This window comes from Stegostoma tigrinum, chromosome 28, assembly GCF_030684315.1.
Source record: "Stegostoma tigrinum isolate sSteTig4 chromosome 28, sSteTig4.hap1, whole genome shotgun sequence".
NCBI lineage: Eukaryota > Metazoa > Chordata > Chondrichthyes > Orectolobiformes > Stegostomatidae > Stegostoma > Stegostoma tigrinum.
In genome coordinates, this window is record NC_081381.1 from 20,583,704 (window position 1) to 20,596,919 (window position 13,216).

Genomic DNA, 13,216 nt, shown 5'->3' on the forward strand with positions numbered 1-13,216 from the left:
CCTCCCCATAAGGTACTGAGGTAGCGCTGGCTCACAGATGGCCCAAAGACAGGAATGGCCAATAGCGTATGATTTCAAGACTTTGTTTGATACAGAGCGCAAACATGCCCAAATAGAGAAGGAAGGTTTGGCAGTCATCTCTGGTGTGAGAAAATTCCACCAATACCATTACCTATGTAAACTTGTAACAGTACCAGACCACAAACCCCTGCTAGGGCTACTCAAAGAGAAAAGCTGTGCTGCCCATACCTTCAGGTCTAATTCAGTGATGGGCTCTCATTCTAAGTGGATATAATTGCAAGTTGGAACACTGTCCAGGAGTCAAAGTAACAAATGCAAATGCCTTGAACCACCTCCTGCTGGCAGATACACCAAAGGTGGTGCCACCACTGGAAGAGTCTGTTCTGGGTTTAAACCTTCTGGACACCAGTCCAAAATATCTGGTCCTGCCAAAACTATAACAGCTGGTGGTGATGGGAGGTCAACAGGACTATCGCAACCAGAATTGAAACCTTTCCAAACCCAGTGGGACTAGGTCACCGTAGAATACAGTGGGGAAGCAATGATCTAGTCTTTTTTTTAAAAAAGAAGAAAATCGCTGGACTGTTAATACAGAGACCCATATAATGTTCTGGGGACCTGGGTTTGAATCCTGCCTCGGCAGATGGTGGAATTTGAGTTTAATAAATATTTGAAATTAACACAGTCTAATGTTATCCATTGTCAATTGCCGGAAAAACCCATCTGGTTCACTATGCCCTTTTGGCAAGGAAAATGCCATCCTTACCTGGTATGGCCTACATGTGACTCTAGACTCATAGCAATGTGGTGACTCTTAACTGTCCTCTGGACAATTAGGGATGGGCAATAAATGCTGCCCAGCCAGCAATGCCCTCATCTGGTCAGTGATTAAAGGAAAAAAAATTTACTATGGAGCGCAAGCGTGATGTCCTGATAAAGATCACTGCCAGATACTGGCTGAATGCCAGCAGAGGTACCCAAAATGAAGATGTTGGCAGGAGGTTAGCTGGTGGCCAGGATTGGTAGGACAGTGACAAAGGACAAAAATTACCACCAGCAGCTCCCCCACATTCAAAGGAATGGCTGGGTAAATCCTGGACCTGGTTACATGTTGTTGATTATGCCGACCCCTTCATGGGATCAATGTTCTAAGCCACTGTGGACACCCGCTCAAAGTGGTTGGATGTGTATAGAATTCATTTATTAAACACTGGGACAGTAACAGAAAATCAATGAACATTTTACAATATATGGACTCCCAGAGGTCAGAGACTATGGACCATCATTTACCAGCAGTGAATTTGGGTATTTCCTGAAATTGAATGGCATTTAGGATACAAGGATAGCTCCATACATCTACCGTGGTCTGGTGGAAAGAGCGGCTCAAACTGTGACAGCAGGCTTTGAGAACCAGGCTACTGCTTCACAAGATATCAAATGGGCATGGTTCCTATTTGATTATTGGACCACCCTTCATGCAACCACAGGGATAGCTCCAGCAGAACTGCTAAGGGGGAGAAGGCTCTGTATCAGGTTAAATCTGGTCTTTGAATCTGGGGCCAGGGATGTTGCGGTGGTGAAGCAGCATAGAGACACGAGACTCCATTATATGACAGAGAAAGTTTACTTCAGGTGACAAAGTTTGGTGCCAAAACCACAGAATCGTCCCTGCATGGGTAAGAGGCAGGGTTGATACAAGATTAGGTGTGATGACATATGAAGTTCAGGTAGATGAGATGGACCCGAACATGTACGTGGACCATACGAAAGCTGCAAACCCGCCAACAGGGTAGGAGCAAATGTACCCAGCCCCTCAGAACAGCTCAAATGGCTGTTGGAACCTGTTCTCCCCCTTCATCCAGCTTTGAAGAAACCTCATAGTCTGAGATGGACACAGCAGATGTCGCCGCCTCAAAGCATTTACTACTTAAAGAGAATGAATGGCTTCCAAGTTGCTTCAGGCGCAAAAAGTAGGCTATGGTCCAGTACGCACCACCCATATCTGAAGCAGAGTCGGAGGAACCAGATGCAGAGGGAAAACACTCCAGAATGGGCTACAAGAACAGCCTATGTCCCCAGACTTTTGGGGAGGGGTGTGGAGGGGCGTGGATGTAGTGACTGTGACAAGATCAGCCAAGTGGACCTCATAGAATACCAGTTCCCTGAGGCTGTAGCCTTGCTCACCAAGCCAGTGTGTTGATTGTAAATGTTTCATCACCCTGTTAGGTAACATTGTCAGTGTGCCTCCAGTGAAGGGAGGGTGTTCAGTCCTGTTTCTTATGTATACGTGTCGGTCGGCTGGGGTTGACATCACTTCTGGTTTCATTATTCAGTGATTTGTATATCACATCCAGTTCAAAGTGTTTGTTGATGGAATTCCAGGCTTCCATGAACTCCTTGGCATGTCTCTGTTTGGCTTGTGCTATTACTGATGTGTTGTCCCAGTCAAATTTGTCCTTCTTTGTTCATGTGTACTGAGGCCAGTGAGAAATGGTCATGTCTCTTGGTGGCTAGTTGGCATTCAAGTATCCTTATTGTCAGTTTTCTTCCCCTTTGATCGATGTAAAGTTTCTCACAGTCCTTGCATGGTATTTTGTACATTACATTGGTTTTATTGGTTATGGGCATGGGCTCCTTTACATTCGTCAGTGGCTGTCATAGGGTGGTTGTTGGTTTGTGTGGGCTGCCCTGATACCTAGGGGTCTGAGTAGTCTTGTAGTCATCTCTGATGTACAGTAGGGTGACTAGTATGTCTGGTCATGCTGTGTTTTCTTGTTGTGGTCTGTCGTGGCAGTAATAGCAAATTGTGCTTTCTGGATATCCATTCCTTTTATAAACTCTGAGTGATTCTGTTCTGCTTTGCACAGTTCCACGTTGCTGCAGTGTGTTGTGGCTCATTTGACTAATGTCCTGATACAGCTCTGTTTATGGGTGTTGGGGTTGTTGCTGGTGTAATTAAGTATCTGGTCCATATGGGTAGTCTTTCTGTATACACAGGTCTGGAGTTCCTTGTTGTTCTTATGTTCCACCATTAAGTCTCGGAGGGTCGTCGGTTATTTTTCTTTTCCTCTATTGTGAATTTTATTCCAATGGAGAATGTTGATTGTGTTTCTTCTAGTCTTGTGCATTTGATTATCACAAAGGTGTCATCTACATAGTGGACGCAGAGTTTGGGTTGGATAGTTGGGAGAGTTGTCCAATCTAATCTCTGCATTACTGCCTCTGCTATCAGTCCTGATATTGGGGATCCCATTGGTGTTCCATTGATTTGTTTGAAATATATGGTCCTTGAAGGTGAAATGGGTTGTGAGGCATAGGACCAGGTCAACAACCCCAAATCAGTAGCCCTAGCTGACAAATTATAAAAAGGATTGACGTTCTGTTCACTCAGAGCTGGCTGAGGAAGCCAGACCAGTGACAAGTACTATCCACAAGTAAACAAAAGGGTGACAGGATACTGGCCTCTGAGGAGTTATTTCATATATGATAGGTCTTTTGCATTGAGTTGAGATAAAGTTGTGATGAATCTCCTGATCAATATCCTGACTGCTGAATTAAAACAAACATGTTTACACACCTTTGAACAAAGCAATTCAATAGGCAAAATAAAGCCACAGTAATATGTTTATTATGAATCCAATATTTTTGTTATTGATATAAATGCCCAAGAGGGGTGAATGACGGCAAGCCATAAAACTATCTCGCCCCCATCAAAAACTTAGATTTTTTCTAATTTCCAAACAACACACAACTATCAATTTAATACCATGTAGTTGTGTTTGAAAGGTGACATTCCCATGGTCTTAGCAGGGCTGGAGCCAGAAAGCCTCCATGTTCATTCCTATTGTCATATAAAGCCTATTGTCTAGGTCTCCTCTGCAATAAAGTCCTCAGAAAATTGTTTCAGAAGAGGCACCAAGTTGCGACCCAGTATGCCTTTACAGGCAGTTATGAAAGACTCAGTTTTTGGGGAAGCAGGGTGTCCACTCTGAACCATCACCAAAAAAAAACAGATTAACCAGTAATTTATAACATTGCCTTGCATAAATGAGATAGTTAAAATATAAATTCATTGTGAATAAAACACATTAGAATAGTTCAAAGGTTGAAAGGCTCAAGACAAAATTTTTCTTTTCGCTTTCAGTCTCTAGAACAGACCTATTCAGTTTGCACTTTTTCATGAATGCAAGATGCACTTTCAATTAATTCCAAAAGTTAGTTAATGCTCCTTTTATAAAAGAGATCAGATAACCATCTACTGAAGAGGTGTTACATCTTCATAAAAGAACAGCACAGGGTGAGGAATCTACTCCAACAATTCCAATTCAATTTTTCAAAAAAATCGGGAAAGAATCAATTGGTTAAAAAAGGTAATTTCAAAAGAACAGCAGAAGCACATGAAAAGTGGCAGGAAGGAGAATTGCAAGTAATGGGCTGTCTGTGACTAAATGTCCACAACCTTATACTACATCTATAATTTCAGTACAATGAATCACTGCAATTTTTTTGAAGAAAAAGTGTTTCAAATACAAAAGCGAAGACAGAACAACAGAAGATTGAGAATGTTATAAAGCATGCAAAGCTGTGGTGTTAAAATAGGAGTAGTAGTATTGGTAACGATACAACGGGTTCAGAATATAAGCTTTGTGTTTCAGTCGAGATGATCCTTCAGGTAAGATGTAGTTAAGCTGCTGACAACTTATACAGTCAGTTTTTTTATAAAAAGCAATAATTTGGTACAGAAGTGAAATAAAGGAGTATCTGTACTTCCTGCATATGTGGAATCAATATGATGTGGAGGAAGGTCAGAGATTAAGAATCTGCAGTTTAGATTTTCGTCAATGGGGGAAGAAAGTTAGAGACAAAGTAACAAAGGTGGTAGAAGATGAATGAGATGTGGAGCAGGGAGACTGCATTAACAGCAAACAGAATAAAAAAATTATACATCATTTCATACAGTCTGAGCAGTCCACTGTAGGGCTTAATGTCTCTGATCCAATGATGTGGAAAATTTGGTGATTCAGCATGACCAAAATGAAAACTTTGGAGCTGGTGACTTGCGCTCCCACATGTTCTTCAACTGGAAGCTCTGCAGGAAACACTCTGGTGTACCCCCCACCCCAACATGCTCAGATTTCCTGCTGTAAGTGGTCGGCAATATTCCATTCATCCTGCAGACATATTTCCACAGATAATCAAACTCATAGTATGCACATCCACTATAAAAGTCTATGCAGGCCCATTTAACAGTGTCAATGTTTCAAACATTTCACTGGCTGGAAAATATTTTGAGTATTCAGAAGTTGTGAATGGCACTTTACAAGCGCAAGTCTTTCTGTTTTCATTTAGTTCTATAGCATAGCCATTCCTCAATACAATTGCTACAATGCCCAATTACCTCAATACAGTATACATACCTCAGTACCATTCATGAATCCCATACTATCATAAAGAAAATCAACTACCAACACACTGCTTGAATGAAATCTGCATTCTATATCCATTTCACTTCAAAGCCTTCTCTCTACTTAGCTTAAATCCTTCCCAAATGGATTCAAATTTAAACTGAAATTCTCTATAGCATATTTGATAACGAAATTTTGTCAAAGACCCCTTGAATGTCGCATTGAAGCAATTTAAAATAAAAATCACTTTTTTGGCTGGCTAAAGAAATACTGTAATCTGTGGTATTGGTGCCATCTTGTGGTAAAAAGACTTAGGGTTGCCTTCTGAAAGCTATGGGCTTTTTTTATGCATACCAAATATTACAGCAAAATTTTAAATGTTTTAAATTTTGGAGATATCATTAGAACTTTCCTCAAAAATAATTCAATTAGAAGCCGTGAGACAGGTAAAAATCAGACGACCAAAATAAAATGTGCATAGATAAAACTCCACACCTGTACTGTCTTCTCACCTCAATGAGCCCTTGCTTCTCTAAAAACATGTCAAAGTGTCTCCAATCACTTTTATACTATCTACTTCAATAACTCAGGTTTTGATAATCCTTTGGATGCCACTCAACCTCAATTGTTATGCAAAGTTTAAGTTGTGTTCCCATAACCAAAACATCTCATTGGAATCTGAGACTGAGAAAAGGGATTTAGGAAATTGTATTTCAATTCACTAAGGTATGGATCATAAAGTGTGGTAAGAGACTGAGAACATTGTTAAAAGGATAGACAAACATTGAAGCAGAGGAGAACATAGTACCATAATGAGTGAGTGCAATTATCTTTAGATGGTTTGAGCAACATAATCAACTCAGATATGGAATACAGAGTCGCAAGGCAACAGCTCACTACCACCTTCTCAAAACGCAAACTAGAGATGGATGAAAGTTGCTGATCCAGCCAGTTATATTCCTATTTCAATTTTATAGGTAAAAATATGAAGCAGTGAATGACTACTTTTTGTTATACATAGCTATAGATTTGCTCGTCAATAATCTGCTTTAAAACTCATTTCTGATCAGGTCATCGAAAAGGCATTCTGTCTTCCACAACAACAAATCAATGATGCCAAGGAACACAAAACTGAAGAACACCTCACATTAAACACCCCGATTCCAGCATCCTTGTTATCATACCTGGTTGGCGTCATACAGAAAGCCTTTTTTCAGTTGAAGCAGGGCAAGCCGAGCCAAGATTGAAGAATGCTGAGGGTTCTTGCCAAGAGAACCCAGCAACGACTTGTGAGCTTCTTCCACAGAACCGAGCTGGTACAGGGCATCTGCAGACAGAATTTGGGAAACCTCATCGGATGGCTCCAGCTCGAGCAGCAATAAAGCCAAATAATGAACACCCATTGCATCTCTAGAAGTAAACAAATGTAGGTGGATTGAATTAGCAAGACCATTACCTTTAAAAATCAGAAGTTATCATTTTAGCCTAGGGTGAAGAATCAAAGCCCAATATTGATAGCAACGTGAGGCGGCAGTGGAAAGTGTATTATTATCACAGGACTATCAATACAGAAACTCTGCTAATGTTCTGGGGATTGGGGCTGAAATCCCTTGATGGCAAACAATGATGAATTTAATTTTGATTTAAAAAATAATTCTGGAATTAATCATCTATCAATGACCACAAAACCATTGCCGATTGTCGGAAAAATCCATCTGGCTCACAAATGTCTTTCAGGGAAGGAAATCAGCTATACTCAGCTGGTGTGGCCTACATGTGACTCCACAACTTGGCTGACTCTCAATTATCTCTGAAATGGCTCAGCAAGCCGCTCAATTGTGTCAATTTCTACCAAGGTTAACAAAGCCCAAAGGGAACTGTGGGTCAACCTACATCACAGAATTCAGCAGTTCAAGAAGGCAGTTCACCACGATCCTCTTAAGGACAATTAGAGGCAGGCTGCTTTTTTTTAAAACAAAAAAAAAATCATGGAATGTGAGCATTGCTGGCTAGACCAAAGGGCATTGGTGAATTGGACAGGTTTTTCCCCAATGATTGACAATGATTTTCTGATCATCATTAGAATCAGAATTCCAGTGTCTGTTTTTAAAAAAAATTGAATTCAAATTCCACCATCTGCCGTGGCAGCATTTGAACTCAGGTTCCCAGGGCACTATGTGGGTTTCCAGATTAATAGTCTACTGATAATACCTCAATGCCAAATGTTTCCTCATGCTGGCCAGTGATGCTCATGTCCCAAGAGTGAAAAGGAAAAAAATACTGCATATGGCCCATGGGCTCCAGCTGTCAAAGCTTTATGCCAACTATACACTTTGCACATTACTGACCAAGAGGCAAGCATGGAGCACATTTATGGAATCTGGTTAAAAAAAAAATCACTACAGCAAATTGTTACTATTCAACTTGGACATATGGGGCTAACTGCTCTACTTTTCTTCAACATAGTGCCACTAGATTTTTTCTTTTACACACATTTAAACTGAGATTTCATTCAGCTTTCGAGTCTTTGCTGAAAGATGGCGCCTCAGAAAATGTGATACTGCCTAAGTACTGAGTAGATGCGATCAGAGATAATGGGAACTGCAGATGCTGGAGAATACAAGATAACAAAGTGTGAAACTGGATGAACACAGCAGGCCAAGCAGCATCTCAGGAGCACAAAAGCTGACATTTCGGGCCTAGACCCTTCACCAGAGAGGGGGATGGGGTGAGGGTTCTGGAATAAATAGGGAGTGGGGGGGGGAAGGCGGACAGAAGATGGAGAGAGGAGAAAATAGGTGGAGAGGAGAGTATAGGTAGGGAGTGGATAGGTCAGTCCGGGGAGGACGGACAGGTCAAGGAGGCGGGATGAGATTAGTAGGTGGAAGGAGGGGATAGGTGAGAGGAAGAACAGGTTAGGGAGGCAGGGACAAGCTGGGCGGGTTTTGGGATGCAGTGGGGGAAGGGAGATTTTGAAGCTTGTGAAGTCCACATTGATACTATTGGGCTGCAGGGTTCCCAAGCGGAATATGAGTTGCTGTTCTTGCAACCTTCAGGTGGCATCATTGTGGCACTGCAGGAGGCCCATGATGGACATGTCATCTGAGGAATGACACCTCAAGCCGCACCTCCATTTCCCACCTACTAACCTCATCCCGCCTCCTTGACCTGTCCGTCCTCCCCGGACTGACCTATCCCCTTTCTACCAATACTCTCCTCTCCACCTATTTTCTCCTCTATCCATCTATCTTCGGTCCGCCTCCCCCTCTCTCCCTATTTATTTCAGAACTCCTTCCCCATCCCTCTCTCTGATGAAGGGTCTAGGCCCGAAACGTCAGCTTTTGTGCCCCTAAGATGCTGCTTGGCCTGCTGTGTTCATCCAGCTTCACACTTTGTTATACTGTGTAGGTGTATCAACTTAGATCTGTGAGTTTACATTGTGAATGGGGTGTGGGCCTATCGTGCAAAAGATAAAGAATTTTGATTGCATGTATGAATAGATTTAAGAACAGCTTCTTCCTCGCTGTTGTCAGACTTTTAAATGGACCTCTCAAATGTTAATTCTGCTCTCACTCTCTGCAACTTTTCTGCAGCCGTAACGCAGCATTCTGCACACCATTCTGCTACCCGGATGCACTTTGTATGTTATGATCTGCCTGTACAGCACACAAAACAACACTTTCCCCTGTATCTTGGTACACGTGACATTAAAATCAATCCCTACCCTTGGACCAAGGCATCAGGGTTCAAGTCCCCCTTGCTCCATAGCTGTGTAATAACATCTCTGAACAGATTGATTAGAAAAACATGTTAACTAAAAAAAAATGTACATTTTGAACCCATGAGCTTCTAAATCAGAGGCAAGTGTGCTACCAACAGAACCACAGATCATGTGACGACAAGATAAAATGGAGTTCTACCTTTGATCCTCAAAAACATTGTTACACTTTATTGACATATGTGTTTTCAGTTATGGGTAACACTAAAAAAAGTCTCATTTGCTGTTCCGAGGGCAGTAACAAAGAGTTGACCAATGCAGAACAAGACCCGCATCATATTTAGTTCAGGCCACACAGGAATAGTAAGTTCTCCTTCCTGAATGGCATTAGTGAACAAGTTGGCATTTTATAGCAGATCTGATTTTTACCTGTTGTTTCTTCAAATTACCAGCTGTACATCAAATCAAAGTTCTCAAGCTGCCATGGTACAATTGACCTCAAACTGATTGTCTAGTTCATAAATTGCTAGGCAACTATGGCATGTTGGTGTAGAATTGCTGAAGCATACTCCAGTTAAATAATTTAGGTGAAGCATGTGGAAATATTTCCACAGGATGCCATACATTAAAAGGTGATTTTACCAGGAAGCACTGAGTTGCTTTGCAGGTACTTAGCTTTGATCTTTGAAAACTAAAATGACCAGTTATACACCATGATCCCAGTTGATGTTATTACTGGATATGTCAGATTCTAGACTGTGATATGGTTTGGTCTTTTTCCTTAGCTTTAACAAAGTCGTCCCTCAATGAAATGTAAGCATGCAAGGTTACCGATTTGGGTTTAACACAAACATACCCTTAAGTTTACTAAGCAAAATAAGTTAAAAGGTAAAAACAGACTAACCCAAACTATTTACATATAACATAAAAATGTTAAAGCAAATGATAACACGCAATCCCACTAATTCCACACACCAGTACTATACCCAAAAGCACCCCCAATATAGTACTTAGCACAGAGAAAGTTCCTATTCCTTAACATCGCATTAGGTTTAATTTAACTGTGACTTCAACACCCAGGCTGGAAAATCTGAAATCTTTCCCTGGAGTATGCATCTACTAGAGTTTCAATATTCTCAACTTCAAATAACATTGTTAAGGTTTTATCCAAACACTCCCCGTCTGGAGCTATTACTAAACTCCTTACCGAAGGCAATTCATTTTACTATCTCCACTCTCAGGTCTCAAGAGCTCTGCTTTACCTATTCACCTTCATCCAAAAAATTTCTGACCTGCCCCAAACAAAAACAGCCCTTTTCTCCTCCCGAAAAATGAGAGTTTCACACAAGTTTACAAAACCCAAAATCAAGAATTTTTTGATCATGAAATCTGAATGCACAACTGTTTAATTTGCTTGTGGTACACTCTTTATGAGCAAAAACCCCGGAGGCTACCTCTCCATCAAGTTGTTTAAAATAAATCACTACGGTACAGAACTATTTACAAGTTAATGGTTAAACCCTTCAGATACACAAAACCTAAATATCAATAAGTCAAAAATACGAACTTGAAAACATATATTAAACATATATAAATCATGTAGTATACATCATAATACCTATCATATTCCAGAATTACACCTTAAAAACAAGCACAAATGTTCAAGTCCTGTGACAATCCAAAATCAAACTAATTTTAATTTATACTCTCCAAAATCTGAAAATAACTGAATTCTTGCAAATCAGATTGTATAAATATAATGATGTAAATATTCAAAGCTACGACAAGCGTGCAGGAAGAGTTACATATTTTCACATTAGCTTCAAGTATATTAACTTGAATGCCTGAACCAAAAGTAGTATGCTGAAACCAGTGCAATTCAACCGAAGTGCAATAGGCTCCAGGGTACTTCATAAGCTTAAATTAGCATTGGTGCAAAGCAGATGTTGCAATAATCAAAATTAGTCACCAGTGGAGCTTTTTTAAAATTCATTCATAGGATGAGGATGTTGCTGGCAAGGCCAGCATTTATTGCCCATCCTTAATTGCCCAGCAAGCAGTTAGGAGTCAACCACATTGCTGTGGGTCTGGAGTCACATGTTAGGATGGCAGTTTCCTTCCCTAAAGGATGTTAGTGAACCAGACAGGTTTTTCCAACAATTGGCAATAGATTCGTGGTCATCATTACACTCTTAATTCCAGATCTTTACTAAAGTTAAATTCCACCTTCTGCTGGTAGCAGGATTCAAACCCCGGTCGCTGGAACATTACTTGGGTCTCTGGATTAGCATCCAGCGATAATACCTCTTGGCTATTGTCTCCCTGTTGCCAGATGAAATAGCTCTGTTGGGAGAGCATTAGATTGAAAGATCTAAAAGACCCCAGTTCAATCCTGGGTTTCAGCAAAATGAACACTTCCTGGCCATGTCAGGCTTTGTTGAGCTCTATTCTTCTTTGAATCTGCAATCCCATTTCAGTTTACAATTACACTGTTCAGAAGTCTATTTGAATGACCAACCAACATATTCCATTGCAATCCAAGTTGTATTAGAGTCTGCTAAGATAGGACAAAGCTGGAAGTCCAAGGTCTCTGTAGAGCAGTGGTCTTCAAACTTGTTAAACAAACGATTTAAGTGCAACCCAGGATCTACTTTTAAAGGAAATATGAAGTTTATTTGCAGTGCTTTATCATTCTAAGACCAAGTACATGTAATTTTGTCCTCCATTCATCAAACCAGTGCAATCCTTTTAACTGCACAATATTTGCCTTTGTCTTGAGATCGGCATTATAGTTTGAGACTTAGTCATATGCAGTCCATCAAACAGCTGTGAAGCGGTACATTACTTGGAATTGATTATCATAATTTTGAAGAATGCTGTCTCAGAGGTGGTGTGTGGAGGCAAAGTAAGCTTTTTCTCAGTCTGACTCCCTTATAGGATTTTCAATTTAATATCTTTTTGCACAACAATTATCTCCATATCAACTCCACTGCTCTGCAAATCCAACAACTGATGGATTTTGGTAGCCAACCCAACAATATTTGCTCGAAGAATGAAGTCAAACTGATGTTTGTGCTATTTCATCAAATTCTTGAAATCAGCTGTTGAACTCCCCTGCTAACCTAAAGTGCACGAAGTGATTTTCTAGATGAAACCATTTTACATTGTCTTTTGAGTTTTTCCTAGTATTTTCTCCAGACTTGGAAAGCGTAGCAGTATTTTTTTTCTTTAAATTGGAAAGACTACTGTCTCAATTTAAATGCATTCACAATTAAGCCTCTGATCTTTCCCTGCAGTTCACAGTTCAGCCTGTTCAATTTGGATGTTGCCTGTAAGGAACCTGAAACTGAGCAACCAAACGTTGTCTGATAGGTCGCTGAACACTTCATTCCTTCAGTTAACTAGCAATTTTAGGCATGAGATCTACCAACCTTTGCAGGGCCTTACATTGACTTAACCACCTCAAATTAGCATGCAGGATTAGTTAATTGAAGGCATCGTTGTTTATTTAAGACCTTACTGAATAAGTTCAGTGCTGAAAGGCTCTTGCTCGAATTGAGTTTACAATCTCAACAGCAACTTCCACTACATGGGTAAAGTCCAATGCGTGTGGTGGATTATCTAGTGGTAATTGACAAAACTGGGAAAATTGGGTTCATTTCTGCTAAAATTTAACAAAACCCCCATTTGCACCAAACATAGCTGGTGCAGCATTAGTCATGATGAAAGCCAAGTTCTTGATCAGAGTGATTTTTCTCAACACATACATTTTGAATTCAATGTGGATATCTTGACTCCTTGTTCTCTCATTAAAGGGGCAATGTGTGTGATGATCCTCTTTTATTGTGTTCTTAAAGATCATATGCACAAAACAAATGGACAATCTGTCATGTTGATGGATCATTAAACTGCAGCAAGAAACAATCAGAGCCCTTCAGATGATGCTGGTGTTGCTGTAAGACCACTTTGGACAGAGATTCTATTCATCATACCACTTTGGAAACACTAAGTGACAAGTTGAGGTTGCCATTATTACTACTTCTTATTTCTTAAGTCTTCAAAGTAAAGAGTC

At 40.5% G+C, this 13,216-nt stretch overlaps 1 protein-coding gene across 2 annotated transcripts in view; it reads right to left on the reverse strand.

The window, feature by feature from the left end:
- Positions 1 to 13,216, reverse strand: part of ttc34 (tetratricopeptide repeat domain 34) — a 225,771-nt gene that overhangs the window by 40,301 nt on the left and 172,254 nt on the right. For both annotated transcript variants that reach the window (XM_048561892.2, XM_048561893.1), the window contains one exon: positions 6,611 to 6,836. In XM_048561892.2, the coding sequence (XP_048417849.1) occupies positions 6,611 to 6,836 (226 nt within the window). The remainder of the gene's footprint in view (positions 1 to 6,610; positions 6,837 to 13,216) is intronic.